Raw genomic sequence first — 15668 nt, 5'->3', positions numbered from 1 at the left:
CTATCAACCTTGTTCTGTCCCGCCATAATTTGAGAAACTTCTCTAACAGAAGTGTAAAGTGGGGTTCTTTATTTTTGCAAAACTTGGAACCTTGTTATCAGACGGACGTGGTTATCATTTTGTCTTTGTGCAATAGTGTAATACACAGGATAGTGGGAATTAAATCAGGGAGAGATGAATATGTAACAGGCTGGTGACCATCTCTTACCTGTGTTACGCTATCAAAGTTAATATCTACCCCAGCATGTCAGACATCAAAAAGGGGGCAGGATGAAAAAAGCAACTCAACAGCTGCAGCAATCAGCAAAACTTGATCCGTTTTCAAAGTCCAGGCTGATTTCACCAGAGCAGGCGATGTCAGGGACAAACTGGGAGCTGGGGGAAGGATTGGCGCTGAGCAGGAGTTGCATTGTGTTGAGCTTACAGAGGCTGCGTCTGCATTGGGCAGTACAAACAGTTGATTGAGAGTGGCCCACTCTCGGACGCACTCTCCCTTGCATGCTGGAGTGTGCCCATCATGCAAACTGTGCCTCTATTGTGGCTTCTCCTCGCAGTTCAGAAGCCTTTCTTTGTGAGTGGTGCGGAGCCAGTGGTGTGACACTCTGTCTGCATTGTACCATGCACACCCAAACCCTCTAACAATCCCTTATGGTGCTCAGCAATCTACACTGCAGAAGTGGACAGTCTCCAAAGCATCCTCTTCAGGTTGGGAATTCTCATCAGTTTGTTTTTTGCATTGTACTTGCTGAAAAAGTTTCTTAACTTAAAAGAAAATGGAATTTGAAAAGTGCAAATGAGTGACAACCTTTAGGCAACAGTGGAACATACGAGTGGTGTCGGAAGGATTAATGCTGACTCTTATTGTCTGGTTTACTGGGAAAGAAATGTATTCGAAAATATCTTAATGATGGAAAAGTAAGAGTCAATTAATAATTTCTGTTAAATAATAGAACTTAGCAGATAAAAAAGCAAAATTAATGACTTAACATAGGAAGAAATCAACAAATCTAGCATTGCCTGTTCGCTTAACATTAAAAAATGTCAAAATGCAGTGCAGAATTACCATTTCAAAGTGTCATAGAGAATGACTATTTGTATGATGTAGTTTGCATTGTTTTGTTCTGAGATATGGAAAGAATTATTCAACTTTTTTGACCTTTGAGGTTATAAGCAGTTGCTCATTAGCTGAACAGATCATACAGTAAACAAGGAGACAACTCGTCCCCTCCACGCCTGTGCCTTGGGATGCAAGTTTCTCTCTTTGCTCTCCATCATAACCTCATTCTTATGCCTCTCTTTCCCCTCTCTTGCATCATTTCAAAGTTTCCATCTGTAAGTATAATTTGCATTCTTACACGTCAGTCTGGTTTTTTTTGCTTTAAAGAAAGCTGTGTTATTTTACGTAATGTGAATTTATGTCACTCTGCTTCCCATATTTCAGTTCTTGGACTGGGAAAATTGGCTTTGTTTTTGAAATGCAGTTTTATTTTTTTACGTTATTTGTTTCAAAATGCATTTCCTCTTGGTTGTTGAAAGATGGTATGAGTTCACGCCAACAGCATGTTATCTTGTCATTAACTAGGATTGCAATTCCATAAAATAAGGGTTTTTATGCATATAGCATTTTGCAAGACCCCAGGACATTGCAAATTTCTCTCCAAACATCGACATACTTTCCATGAAGAATAGACACTGCTGTAATGTTGGAAATGTGGCCGCCAATTTGCACAAAATAAGCTCCCATAAACAAAAAGCTGATCAAAAAATTTGTTATATTGATGTTGGTTGGGGGATAAATATTGACCAAGACACCAGGGAAAGTTCTCCTGCTTGCTTCTCCAGCATAATTGCATGGGATCTTTCGGGTCCATCTGAGAGGATTAATTAACACAGCACTTGTTACTGCACTCGAATGTCTGCCTAGCTTACACCCAGATGTGACTTGGACCCACATCTTTCTATACCTGAGGAAGGGGGAAGGGGGGATCAGGATATTAAATTCAATGGCCAGCCATGATCAAAATGAATGGCAGAGCAGGCTCGGAAAGCCGAATGGCCTACTTCTGCTTCTAGTTTCTATGTTTCTAGTTTCTATGTTTTAAAAGTGCTACCACAATTAAATATAGAGGGAGGAGGATATGCTGGCACAATGGTAATGTCACTGGACCAGTTGTCCCAAGGCCCAGGCGAATGCTCTGGGGACATGGATTCAAATCTCACCACAACAGCTGGTGGAATTCGAATTCAATTATTAAAATCTGGAAGATAAAGCTAGCTTCAGTAATGGCGACCATCGTCAATTGTCATCAGGAAAACCTATCTGGTCCTTTAATGCCCCTTTAGAGAAGGAAATCTGCCATCCTTATCCCATCTGGCATACTCTGGACTACAACAATATGTTGTTGACTCTTAAAATGGCTACCAAACCACTCAGTTTAAAGGCAATTGCTGGCCTTGCCAGTGAAGCCCGCATCCCATGAAGGAACAAATGGAAAAAATAAGTGAGCCACAGCTGATACTTCCATTATCAAACCAAGAAGGGCTGAATTCTGACCCTTATGTAATATTGGGCAGTTGAAGGGATTCAAACATCCTTATACTCAGAGGTTAAGGCAAGGACTAAATCTAGCAAGGTTCCTGCTCATCTATATTAATAACCCTGTTGGAAGCACGTTGGGTGAGGATGTCACCAGTTTTGCTACAAGCTTGAACTTTGTACCAGAGAGCAATTAGCATCTGTGGAAGTCAGGAAGAGTTACAAAACCTTATTAGGGGCAAAATCAGTTGTAAATGCGGCCCCACTAAAATAATGGGCTGGAGAGTGCCGGGCAGAGATTGGAGGAGGTAATTGGGGTAGATGGTGGGGGAGAGGAATTAAGAGAAGCTCTGAGAGGGAGTTTGGAACAACTGGGTGAGGACGGTTGGAGACAGTGGGGGAGGAGAATCAGAGAGGGTAGGGGGAATTTGAGAGGGTAGGGGAGGGGGAGATTGGAGAGGGTGGGGGAGCGGGATTGAAGAGGGTGGGGTTGAAGAAAGTGGAGGAAGGGGGTTAAAGAGGGTAGGGGAGAGGGAATAGAGTCATGGGAGGGGAATTGGGGTAGAGAGTCGGGGAAGAGTATTGGGATAGAGTGGGCGAGGTGGGCTGAAGCAGGATAGTAGAGAGGGGGACTGAAGAATGTAGGGGATGGGGATTGGAGAGAGGAGGAAGGGGGATTGGAGTAGGGAGTGGGAGAAAGGGATTGATTGGAAATTGGGAGAGAGGGAATGAATAAGGTTTGAGGATTGGGATTGTAGTGGATCTACTGAGGTGGAGAAAAAACCAAATCCTATGGAGTCTGTGTTGATTATTCCGACTTCTCTAAAAAATATTTTTAAACTTGCAAGGGATGTTCTGAGCAGGACAGGACCAATAACTGCATCAACCATTACTGACTAATTTTTGAATGGGGTCATCACCAGGTGTGAGGCCTGTAATTTATATATTTAAGAAGTCAAACACCTCCCAAATGTTTGGAAGGGCGGCACGGTAGCACAGTGGTTAGCACTGCTGCTTCACAGCTCCAGGGACCTGGGTTCGATTCCCGGCTTGGGTCACTGTCTGTGTGGAGTTTGCACATTCTCCTTGTGTCTGCGTGGGTTTCCTCCGGGTGCTCCGGTTTCCTCCCACAGTCCAAAGATGTGCGGGTTAGGTTGATTGGCCATGCTAAAATTGCCCCTTAGTGTCTTGGGATGTGTAGATTAGAGGGATTAGTGGGTAAAATATGTCGGGATATGGGGGTAGGGCCTGGGTGGGCTTGTGGTCGGTGCAGACTCGATGGGCCGAATGGCCTCTTTCTGTACTGTAGGGTTTCTATGATTCCACAATTTTAGCAATGGGACTAACATCAAAGCAGAATGGTCATTCCAATCGTTCAACTTTGTGACTGTTTAATAACTGTAAAACAAGCCAATTTCTACCCCAGCATGTAACTTAATGAGATGAGTGCCATGCTATAACTGCAGGAACTCCATCTCTTTAATTTAAAAAAAATAGATTTAAAGGAAGTCTGAAGAATATTTATAGATACTACAAAAAGAGCGGGAGAGTACAAGATGTGCCGAATTTTTCTCTGACAACATATTTGGAATATTAAAACTTGAAACTGTGTTCCCTAACTGTTGGCTTCAACCCTCTCCCTGGCAGCAGTTTGTAGTCAAACCAGTCTGTCTGCAACCTCGATGTTACATTCGACCCTGAGATGAGCTTCCAGCCTCATATTCGAGCCATCGCTAAGACCGCCTATTTCCACCTCCGTAACATCATCTGACTTTGCTCCTGTCTCAGCTGATCTGTTGCTGAAACGTTCATTCATACCACCCTTGTTTTCATGACCTTTTGCCTCCTGCAGCCCCTCAAAGCTCTGAGATATCTGTGTTTCTCTAATTCTGGGCACTTGTGCATCCTCGGTGGCTGTGTATTCAATTGCTTAGGCTCCAAGCTCTGCCATACATCTCTGTAAACCTCTTCACCTCTATATCCTGCGTTTCATCCTTTAATACTTGAAACCTACCTCTTTGAGCAAGCTTTCGGTCATCTGATCTAATATTTCTTTGGGTGACTCTGTGTCATATTTTGCTTTCCAATGTTCCTGTGAAGAGGCGTGAAAGTTTTATTGCAGTTCTGTCTGAAGAGAATACAAGCCTCAACAATCTAACCTGTCCTCATCATTGAATCCTTTCACCCCAGTATCACTCTGGTGAAATGCCAGTGGGGCGAAGTCAAGGCAATGTGGCATTAGCATCAAATGTATTAACAGATGAAAGAGGAGTGAAATGTTCACAGAGAATACTCTTATTTATCATTTAGCAAGGGTATTTTAAATAATAAAGTATTGTAGATGCCAGGAATCTGATATAATCAGAAAACAATGTGACAGGCAGCAACTCTGGAAAGAAAACCAGAGAGAACATTTCAGATCAATGACCTTTCATTGGAACTGGTCTAAACATCACTGATTGCAGCACAATTTCACCCTTTTGTTTACAAAGAACAAAAAAGAACAAAGAAAAGTACAACACAGGAACAGGCCCTTTGGCCCTCCAAGCCTGTGCCAATCATGATGCCCTAACTACAGTAAAAAAAAATCTTCTGTCCTTACTCAGACTGTATCCCTCTATTCCCTCTCTATTAACGTACCCATCTAGATGTCTCTTAAATGTTGCTAATGCGCCTGCTTCCACCACATCCTCTGGCAGTGCGTTCCTGGCACCCACCATTCTCTGCATGCAAAACTTCCCCCCTCTCACATTGAACCTGTTCCCCCTTAAATTGACACTTCCACCTTGAAAAAAGCCTCTGACTATCCACCCTGTCTATGCTCTCATAATTTTATAGACCTCTATCAGGTCTCCCTGTCAGCCTCCACCTTTCCAGTGAAAACAATCCTAGTTTATTCAACCTCTCCTCATGGCCAACACCCTCGAGACAAGGCAACATCCTGGTACTCTCTCCAAAGCTTCCATGTCCTTCTGGTAGTGTGGTGACCAGAACTGCACGCAATATTCCAAATGCAGCTCAACCAAAATTGCAACATGATTTCCCAACTCATGTACTCAATGCCCCTTAGGCTTAAGAACACCAGGTTAAAGTCCAATAGATTTATTTGCTACCAAATAAACCTGTTGGACTTTAACCTGGTGTTGTTAAACTTCTTACTGTGTTTACCCCAGTCCAACGCCGGCATCTCCACATCATCCCTTAGGTTGCCAGGCCTGAGGAACTCACTTAGCTGTGCCTTATGCATGGTAAAATCTCCAACTGATTTGTTCTAAGGCACACAGACCTGGAACATTCCAGGAATCTGTTCCATAGCCTGCATCTGAGTTGACCTCAGTTCAAGCACCATAGTGCACCCTTGATCTAGGTTCACAGACCCTGATCATTATCCAGTTACCCAGTTATGTTTTGATATTTAAGGATGGGTTCAGGCTGAGCAGTGAGTCCCTCCACAGTCGAATTGCCTGAGTGGTTGCCAAGAGTAGTCAAGTAAGATGAGGCAAGAAATCAAGTAGTATCAAAAAACTAGGGGGGTTATGGGGAATTTCAACTGGAGAATTTCTAATGGTAGGAGAGCACAGAGCTATTTTGTTTCACAAAAATACATATTTGTAAAATTGTCTTTTAGAAAAATGATTATTATTTCAGCCCTGCAGTTCTCTGACTGCAGGTTTTGCAAAGGGGATGGTGCAGAGCAGCTCAAGTCCACGAGTACAATGAGAGTTCAGTTCTCGTCCTGACAGATGTGGGAGTTTGTGCAACATCCATTGCTAAGCCTGATTTAAATCATCTCTTTGTTCACTCTGGTCCATTGTCTATTGTGCAGGTATCAATGAGCCTGATTGTCCTTAGCTGCTGTGTGTATATGTCCCATCGAGGGTGAGATCTGCACCATGAGCACATCACACTGCAACCTGGCACTTATAGTCGTGTGTCTCATCCAGGGTGAGTACCCAATTCCACTAGTATCTGTGTCTAAAGTTTAGAGATTATACTGCATAGGAGGCCATTTTGACTCTTTGAACGAGTCACTTAGCCCCAAACCCCTTTCTCCATTCACTTCAATGCAGAGCCCTGCAATTCTTTCCTTTCCAAACACATCTTCCTTTTTGAAACATGCAATTGAAAAAATAGACAATGCATTCCAGATCGAAACAATACGTTGCATTAAAAACTGATTAATTCCTCTGTTTCTTTTGCCAACTACCTTAAATCTGTGTCCTTTGCTGATTGACCCACTTCCCTTCTCCTTATTTGCTCTGGAGGAGTTATGACTGGAATGCATGGCTAGCACAGGTATGATGGTCTTCCACTGTGCTGTAAGATTCCAAGAGCCTTTTCTTTGGCAGTCTATCAAAGTCCTCAGAATTTTGAACATTTCTATTAAATCACCTGAACTTCTCTGGTCTAAGAAGAAAAATCCCATCTTCTAACCTCTCTCCACCAAATACACATATTTTTCTTTGTTGCTGTTACTTGTTTCCCTTCTCTTCTGACTGTTATTGGGCTACAACCCAATGGCTAATGGTCATCCTCATCCACTTGGCTATTCTCAGTGTTCTAGTCCAAACTTGGTTTATGAGAGAGGAGTCATAATCTTAGCAAGGCCATGAAGTGGGATCCATGATGTGGAAACAGGACCATAATTACAGAGCTCATCATCATCCAGTGACCCTTTCTGGGATGTGTGTGCATGCTTGTACATAGATATGGGTGCGCGCATGTGTGTGTGTATATGTGGTGTGTGCATGTGTGTGTGTGCATCTGTGTATGTGTGCATGCACATTTGTGTGTGTGCATGCATGTATATGCTCGAGTGTGTGTATGTTTGTGCGTGTACGTTTGTGCATGTGTGTGCATGTGCATGTTCGTGCCTGTGATTGTTGACTGTCGTGGAATAGCCCAAAGACCTGGCTCACCAGTGAAGGATGGGTGGAATGTTAAAGAGCAGCTGAAGGGGTGTAACTTTATCTGAATAAAGGAAGAAAGAGAGGAGACAGTAAATGTTAATTTCCTGGAGATGCCAGTTACTTAATTTTTGCTCACTTATGTGTGTTGGATCACAGTTACCTGACTGTTAAGCATAAAATGCTCTGTTGATTTGTCATTGGCTATTTATGCATTGTTTCATATTTATATTTGTTGTCTTGTGGATGGGAGCAGTTAGAGCCAGTTAACGTGGGGCAGAAGATTGGCTGCTCACATGCGATCTAGATTCAGTTTCCTGGTTGGAGGGTGTTGTGTATTCAAGGACAATTACTGTGGGTGTTATGGCCCCTTTAAGAGGACGGCCGCATGATCACTCAGTGACATCACCGGGACCTCCACAGCCTGCTGGCAGTTGGTGATGGAAACCTGTGCAGTGAATAAACCTGCCTGCTGGTTTATTAAAACATGTGTAGACCTCCTGAGTGGAACTGATCTCTGCACCCTCCACCCATTCCCACCCCCCAAACCCCAGCCACCAACAAACAGCCCAATAGAGGGGTGTTGTTTGAAATAATGGGCATGGATGCTAGTTGTCCCTAATTCAGCACCAACCAACATGGTTAAGAAATAAATAACTTTGCATTTATATATCGCCCTTCACTCCCTTACTTCATAGCCATCTATCATGCACTGTCCTGGGCACGTGCCTGAAGGATAGTTATTATTATTTTGGGGACGGCACGGTGACACAGTGGTTAGCACTGCTGTCTCACAGCGCCAGGGACCTGGGTTCGATTCCTGCTTGGGTTACTATCTGTGTGGAATTTGCACGTTCTCCCCGTGTCTGCATGGGTTTCCTCCGGGTGCTCCAGTTTCCTCCCACAGGCCAAAGATGAGCGGGTTAGGTGGATTGGCCATGCTAAATTGCCCCTTAGTGTCAGGGGGACTAGCAGGCTAATTACATGGAGTTTTGGGGATAGGGCCTGGGTGGGATTGTGATCGCTGCAAACTTGATGGGCCGAATGGCCTCCATCTGCACTGTAGGGATTCTATGATTCTATCTCGAAATTGAGTGTTTAGCTGTATTCGGGGTTGGGCATTCACTGGAGATTCACTTGTGTTCCTCTATATCAGAGCAGAGAGAACTGCGGATTTGGAGATGCATGTAAGTAACGTGTATCTCCGTAAATAAAAACTTCGATAAAGATTGGGTTCCATTTCTATCTCCAATCATCTGCTTTCTAGTATAGAACAAAGATGGTAAATGGACAGAGGCACCTGAAGGGCAATGGGCTTGTACCAAGCTAGAGTCAGCTCCTTCTGCCAGGACAGGGCAGAGCAGAAAATAATGCAATGTTGCACGGGTTTTGAAGTTCTTTAAATCCATTGTGACATCGACTTTCACCTGTGCCCTTAAAAATGAATAGGTCAATTCAGAGACAGATGATAAACTCGTCGTGACCTTTCTATGCTTCATCCCTACAGGGTCAGTCTGCCAGTGGTCTGTCTGGGTCGATGATGCTGTTTACGTTTGGGAGGGAGAATCTGTGATATTGAACTGTTCCTTCCAGTACCCCGATCCACTGCGAGACCCATCCACTGTGACTGCAAGGTGGCTGAAGAACTCTCCCTTTCCCAATAACCACCAGGCAGCTGAAATATACAACAGCCAGAACATGGAGCGAGTCTCGCCTGATGTGCAGCTGATCGGAGATCTGAACGAGAGGAACTGCTCGCTCCAGATTGAGAACATCCACAAAGCAGATACCGGGATTTACTACTTTAGATTTGAATTGGGTCAGGGCAACAACTGGTCGGGAGAAGATGGAATCAGTGTCCATGTATATGGTAACCTGGAATTTGTATATTGTGTGTAAATTTTGTGAGGGACAGAATTGGTATTTATATGGTATCCTTCACACCGTTATCATGTCCCAAATACATTATAGCATTGAAACAATTTTTTTAAAGTGTAAACACTGTTGTAATGTCGGAAAGTGGCAGCTATTTTGAAGTGTAAGGGGGGTGACAATGATCAGGTAAGCTGTTTTGAATAATGTTATTTCTGGGATGAATATTGACCAGTACACTGAGTAGAAATCTCCGGCTCCTCTTCAGTATAGTGGTCTTGGATCTTTTGTGTCCACCTGTGAGGGCGATTCAGGGCCTTGGCTTGAACATTCCATCTGAAAGACAGCACCTCTGATGGTGCAGGTATTCCCTCAGTCTGAGGCTGGGGTGACAGCCCAGACTTTCTGCTTGAGCCTTTGCAATGGGACTTTTGAACCCACCTTCCAACTCAGAGGCAGTAGTGCTACTACTAAACCATGGCTGACATTCTGAATGAAGGAAGATCAAAGCTTGGGATGTGGATACTATGGACTAAAACACACATTTTAGGTATCCACTGGAAGTGTTAAACACTCCAAGAATGGCTGCACGCAAATCTAGAGCTTCCAATATGCATGGAGTTAAAACGTGAATGGTTAGAAGCTGACGGTTCACTCTCGACATCCTATTTCATTGGTTAGCTGATCAGGACTACTCCGGATTTCGGATGTGGGTGATATGAAGCACAGGAGCTGACAATGCAGGGAATTGTGCAAAAGTTGAATTTAAAGGAATAGAGACAATTAGGGGAAAATGGAGCAATATTGTGGCAAAAATGCTGTAATTTTTGAAAAGCCTCAAAAAAACATTTTAGCCCTTCAGCCAAGCTTTAAAAACAACAGGTAAGAGTGGATGGAAAAGAAACCCAAGGCACTAACCTGAATAGACATTGGCCGGAACCTTACCACTGTTCACGCTGGTGGGATTTTCCCATCCCGCTGCAGTGAACGGAGATTTGGCTGGCTGCCAAATTCTCCGACTTTGCCGCAGCGGGAGCATGGCGTAAACGGGTGGTAAGATCGCGCGCGTTGTGTTTGCCAAGACATGGTGCAAGTTAAGTGGGGCAGGTGCTACATGATGTCACAACGTGAGGTCAGTGGACCTCTTTGTTATCCCATCTGCCTGGGTCAGTGTTTCACTGCTCATGCTGGCAGGAGATTGTGACTGCTTGGACTCTGAAGCTAACTGACTCTCGTTGGCTGCGTGGCAGCTGCAGGGGTCCTAATACTAGGTGGCACAGCCCTGCATCTAGGCCTCTGCGAAGACAGTTCCCTGCATTCAGCACCAGCTGTATTCAGCATTATCTGCAGTTGTGATTGGTGACATCTTTGGCAGATGCCAAATCAGAAACAACAGGGTTGTTGATTTTAGCGAATCAGCGAATGTTGAATTGTTGGTGCCCCAGGCATGCCAGCTTACATTCAGTACCACAGCATTCTGTGTTCAGGACGCTGAGGTAACTGTCAAAATTCCGGCTGGTTGGACATTTGTGTAGGCTAGAGGTGAGTGGTAGTCAGGTTCCCCCGTACTTTGACATAACTGTGTATTTTCAATAGTCTTGTGGATATGTAGCATAGTTGGATAGCTAATTCATGTAGAATTAATTAAGAATAATTATCCAGTACAACATGACATTGGGATATGGCATTCAGGGCATCCCTGTTGCAACATTAATATTCAAACACTGATCATTGCCTATTGTAGTCATGTGCTTCTGCTGGCCATTAGAAAATGGCAGAGGAAAATGGGTTGGGAGGCTAAGAGGCTAATGTTCCCCACAGGTCAGGAATCCAATGTGATTTGCCTGATTTACTTCAGTACATCGGACAGTTCTGATCAGACCATCTTTAGTAGAGTTCCCTGTAACTTGGTTGTACTCAGATGCATGCCCCACTGTACTGTGCCATCAAACCATTGCTCTATTTATGGCAACAGCCAGCAAGCGTGTTCAATGCCCAACATTTATTTGAAATTCAGCTATCCACCATTTCACCTCTCATTTCTAACCTACAGTCACTGTTGTTGATGATTATTTATTCATGTATTCTTAAGATTGAATCATAGAATCCTAGACTAGGGCAGCGCAGAAGGAGGCCATTCAGCCCATTTTGTTTGAGCCTGTTCTTCTAAAGACTCAGTTAATTCCACTCTGCCACACTTTCCCTATATCCCTGCATTCTTTCTCCTTCGTGGATTTATCCAATTTCCTTTGAAAGGCTAATATTTAATCTGTAAGAGAGTCTTGTGGTGCAGTGGGTAGCATCCTTGCCTCTGAGCTTGAGGCCCACCCCAGGACTTGATAGCTAAGGAAGGTGTGTTCATAATGTGGTCAGACAGGTTGAGTATCAACCTGTAAATCCTTCCAACAATAAAAGTGGGGGGGACTTCTGGTCAGCCATGCTTTGTGTGGATTGGTGCCCCTCAAGCTATAAGCCCCTGGTGACAGACTAACAATCTGCTCTGGGAATTACTAGTTATGGAAACAGACAAGTCTACCGTAATGCACCACTAGGTGTGGGAAGAGAATTGGAAATGTAATCTGTATCCACGATCCTTTCAGGCAGCATATCCCTAATCCTAACCACTCTTTCTGTCACCTAATCATAGAAACCCTACAGTGCAGAAGGAGGCCATTCGGCCCATTGAGTCTGCACCGACCACAATCACACCCAGGCCCTACCCCCATATATTTACCCGCTAATCCCTCTAACCTACGCATCTCAGGACTCTAAGGGGCAATTTTTTTTTTAACCTGGCCAATCAACCTAACTCGCACATCTTTGGACTGTGGGAGGAAGCTGGAGCACCCGGAGGAAACCCACGCCGACATGAGGAGAATGTGCAAACTTCACACAGTGACCCAAGCCGGGAATCGAATCCAGGTCCCTGGAGCTGTGAAGCAGCAGTGCTAACCACTGTGCTACCGTGCCGCCCGTAACCTCTGGGATGTAACTCTGGGACATGGGGGTGATTTATTTATTGCCATCAGTAGTGGCTAGCCAAACAACCTTTGAGGACATCCTGAGTTAAGCAGGGTTTCAACAGTAGATGGGCTGAAGCAGTGGCAGAGACTGGTAATGTAATGGAGATAACCACTGAAACAACATCTGGTACAAAACCATTGCACTTCCAGGACCAATTTATAGACATTGGGGCGGCATGGTGGCACAGTGGTTAACGCTGCTGCCTCACAGCGCCAGGGACCCGGGTTCTATTCCAGCTTGGGTCACTGTCTGTGTGGAGTTTGCTCATTCTCCAAGTATCTGCATGGGGTTTCCTCCGGGTACTCCAGTTTCCTCCCACAGTCCAAAGATGTGCAGGCTAGGTGGATTGGTCATGCTAAATTGCCCCTTACTGTCAGGGGGACTGGCTAGGGTAAATGCATGGGGTTATGGGATAGGGCCTGGGTGGTCAGTGCAGACCTGATGGGCTGAATGGCCTCCTTCTGCATTGTAGGATTCTATGATTCTCTGATTTGGTGTACACCCATTGCCTGATTGGGACTGGGAATGGTATTGCATAATTCTTCAATTTCTCTCTGAGTTAAAGGTTTTGTGAAGTATTTGTGCTGTAAATTTGTTTGACTTTGCTACTGTACAGGTCGCCCTACGAAACCGTATATATCTGTCCCGGAAGAAGTGGTTGAAGGTGAAGAAATGGTGACTTTGACCTGTTCTTCCACAAACATTGACCAAAGAGGACGAGCCATTCTGAGCTGGGATGGTATCTCTGATCTGACGGAATGGGTCCCCAGAACCGAAGAACAGTGGGCTGGATACTCCTGGTCACTCACAAATAACTTGGCATTCATCCCGTCATACCAGCACCACAACAGGGTCATCAAATGTACGGTCAATTACATACCGTACCCATACTCTGATGAAACCTACTTAACATTACAAATAAGATGTAAGTTCGAGAGGCTTTCAATGTCATTCAATTACAAACAAAACCCTGGGCTACATTAATGGAATTTTGATACCAAGTCCTAAGGATAGAAACATAGGAGGTAGGGGCAGGGGGAGGCCATTTGGTTTCTGTGAAGACCAATGATTAGGTCCCACAATCATGGGGGAGATTGAGCTGGCAAATCCATAGTTGATCAATGAGTGGCAAAAGTACAAAGTTTGTCCTTAAACTCTGGGACTGTTATCGCCTGCTTAATCACCCTGCGCACTGCTTTGTGATGCTGAGGAGGGTCCCCGAATTTCTTTTAAGAACAAAAATACAAGCATTAGCTGTGCGGATGGAAAGAAATAGAGAAATTTGATTTATCGGCAGGACAGGAAGGGATGGAAAATTCAGCCAAGTTTGCCCAGGGTAGATGTGGAGGTCATAGGATGGATTTTACAGGCCACTTCAGTCCAGAAAGTCAGTGGCGGGGGAGCCTGTCACGCCTTAACACTGGGAGCAGCTTTCGTTGATTTACGGTGCAATATTTTCCACCTTCCTCAGGAGGAAGTTCCACTTTAGGGAGCTGACAGCTCTTAGTCCCAGCAGGATCAGCCCACTTCTAGGACGGCAGGTTGTCTGCAGTCCTGAGGAGTCCAGAGAAATCCAGGGCCAGGGTCTTAGCAAAGGGTGTGTGAAGGCTGTGGGTCCCCGTTCAAGTGGCTAGAAAGAAAGATTAAAGTGACTGATGGCTTTTACGGGGAGGCTGATGTGATTGTGTCTCCAATGGGATCATGGGACCTGTAAAACAGGCTCCCCCTCCCCTGCCCTTGCCCAAATCCCCCACAATGGGTATAATACCAGCGGTGGTGAGATGAGGCCAAGTTCCCATTAATTTGTTCCACTGCCCCCATAAAATTTCAGATAGGTTGGCGGCTGGTGGAGAGGTTGCGGGGATGTCAACTGCTGGATTTTCTGTGCCCCCCCCTCCTCCCCCATCTCCCAAACAGTTGGTTAGTTCAGTTGGCTGGACGATACAAACAGTGTGGGTTCAATTCCTGTACCTGCTGAGATTATTCATGAAGGCTCTGCCTTCTCAACCTTGCCTGTTTTGACCCTCAGGTTAAATCACCACCAGTCAGCTCTCCCCCTCAAAAGGGAGAGCAGCCTCTGGGACTGTGACAACATTTTATTTTTCAGGGGTGTTTTACATAAGCATTCAGTGTGACACCTGCAGTTCAATGTTGGTGGAATCTAGATGGAAGGTATCACAAACACTGAATCCTAAGTTGCATGAACCTGAAACCTATCAGCAGTTATAACTATGACAGTCATTTACATGAGACAATGGCTGCTCCAATTCTATTTTACACTGTTACCAAAAAGCAAAAATTCAGTGTTACACATGCTTTAAATGTCACCTTAAATGTTTTTGTACCTTTAGATCCTCCGAAAAACACAGTCCTTCTTGTGAATGCATCACAGGAAGAAATAAAAGAAGGTGACTGCGTTACACTGGTGTGTGTCGGCAACAGTTTTCCTGAAGCTAACTACACCTGGTACAAGAAAGACCGGTTTACAAATAAAACAGAAGTTCTGAATACTGTGAGCAGCAATATTTTATTCCAGAAGATATCGAGGAAGAATTCTGGATTCTACAACTGCCTGGCCACAAATTATTTGGGCAGCAGTTTGTCTTCAGAAGTGGAAATTGATGTGCAATGTGAGTATCCTTTTATATATTTGTTCATGGGATTTGGGCATCGTTGGCTCAGCCCAATATTTAGTGCCCATCCTTAATTGCCCTTAAGAAGGTGGTGGTGAGCTGCCTTCTTGTACCATCGCAGTCCATGCAGTGTGGTGTAGGTACACCCACAGTGCTGTTAGGGAGGTGGTTCCAGGAACGGCAATATAGTTCCAAATCAAGATGGTGAGTGACTTGGAGGGGAATTTGTCGGTGGTTGTGTTCCCATGCTGCCCTTGTCCTTCTAGATGGTAGTGATGGTGGGTTTGGAAGATGTCTGAGATTTCTCAGTGAGTTCCTATAGTGCATCTTGAAGATGGTACACACTGCGTGCACACACATTGTGTGCCAATGGTGGAGGGAGTAAATGTTTGTGCGTGGGGTACCAATCAAGTAGGCTGTTTTGTCCTAGACTATGTCAAGCTTCTTCAGTGTTGTTGGAACTGCACTCATCCAGGCAAGTGAAGAGTATTTGTATATTTATGCTCCCAGATTTTAAAGGAAGCATTTTGTATTGTAATGTGTACAGAACTATATCGGTATCTTACTATTTGAAAGTTCACCTGGTAACATTTGCCTTGGAACCAGTTTAGGCTCCATATCTGAGGGTAGACCAGGGACACAACTCTGGAGGGTCAAAGGGAATAAAGGAACTTTTGATGTTTGTAACATAGTCAC

General features: G+C 44.5%; 1 protein-coding gene across 3 annotated transcripts in view; it reads left to right on the top strand.

Annotated features, from left to right (window-relative positions):
- Positions 1–443: 443 nt before the first annotated feature.
- Positions 444–15668, top strand: part of LOC144505237 (B-cell receptor CD22-like) — a 36252-nt gene continuing 21027 nt past the window's right edge. Inside the window, exons 1-5 of one of the 3 annotated variants that reach the window (XM_078231258.1) lie at positions 444–705; positions 6363–6481; positions 8951–9313; positions 12956–13264; positions 14691–14969. In XM_078231258.1, the coding sequence (XP_078087384.1) occupies positions 6430–6481; positions 8951–9313; positions 12956–13264; positions 14691–14969 (1003 nt within the window). In that variant the 5' untranslated portion in view covers positions 444–705; positions 6363–6429. Of the gene's footprint in view, positions 706–1310; positions 1333–6362; positions 6482–8950; positions 9314–12955; positions 13265–14690; positions 14970–15668 lie in introns of those variants that run through there. The other 2 variants (XM_078231255.1, XM_078231257.1) reach the window with 2 other exon arrangements.

Source organism: Mustelus asterias, chromosome 16 (assembly GCF_964213995.1).
Source record: "Mustelus asterias chromosome 16, sMusAst1.hap1.1, whole genome shotgun sequence".
Lineage (NCBI taxonomy): Eukaryota > Metazoa > Chordata > Chondrichthyes > Carcharhiniformes > Triakidae > Mustelus > Mustelus asterias.
Note: the sequence above shows the minus strand (reverse complement) of the source record. Positions and strands in the feature narration are given on the sequence as shown.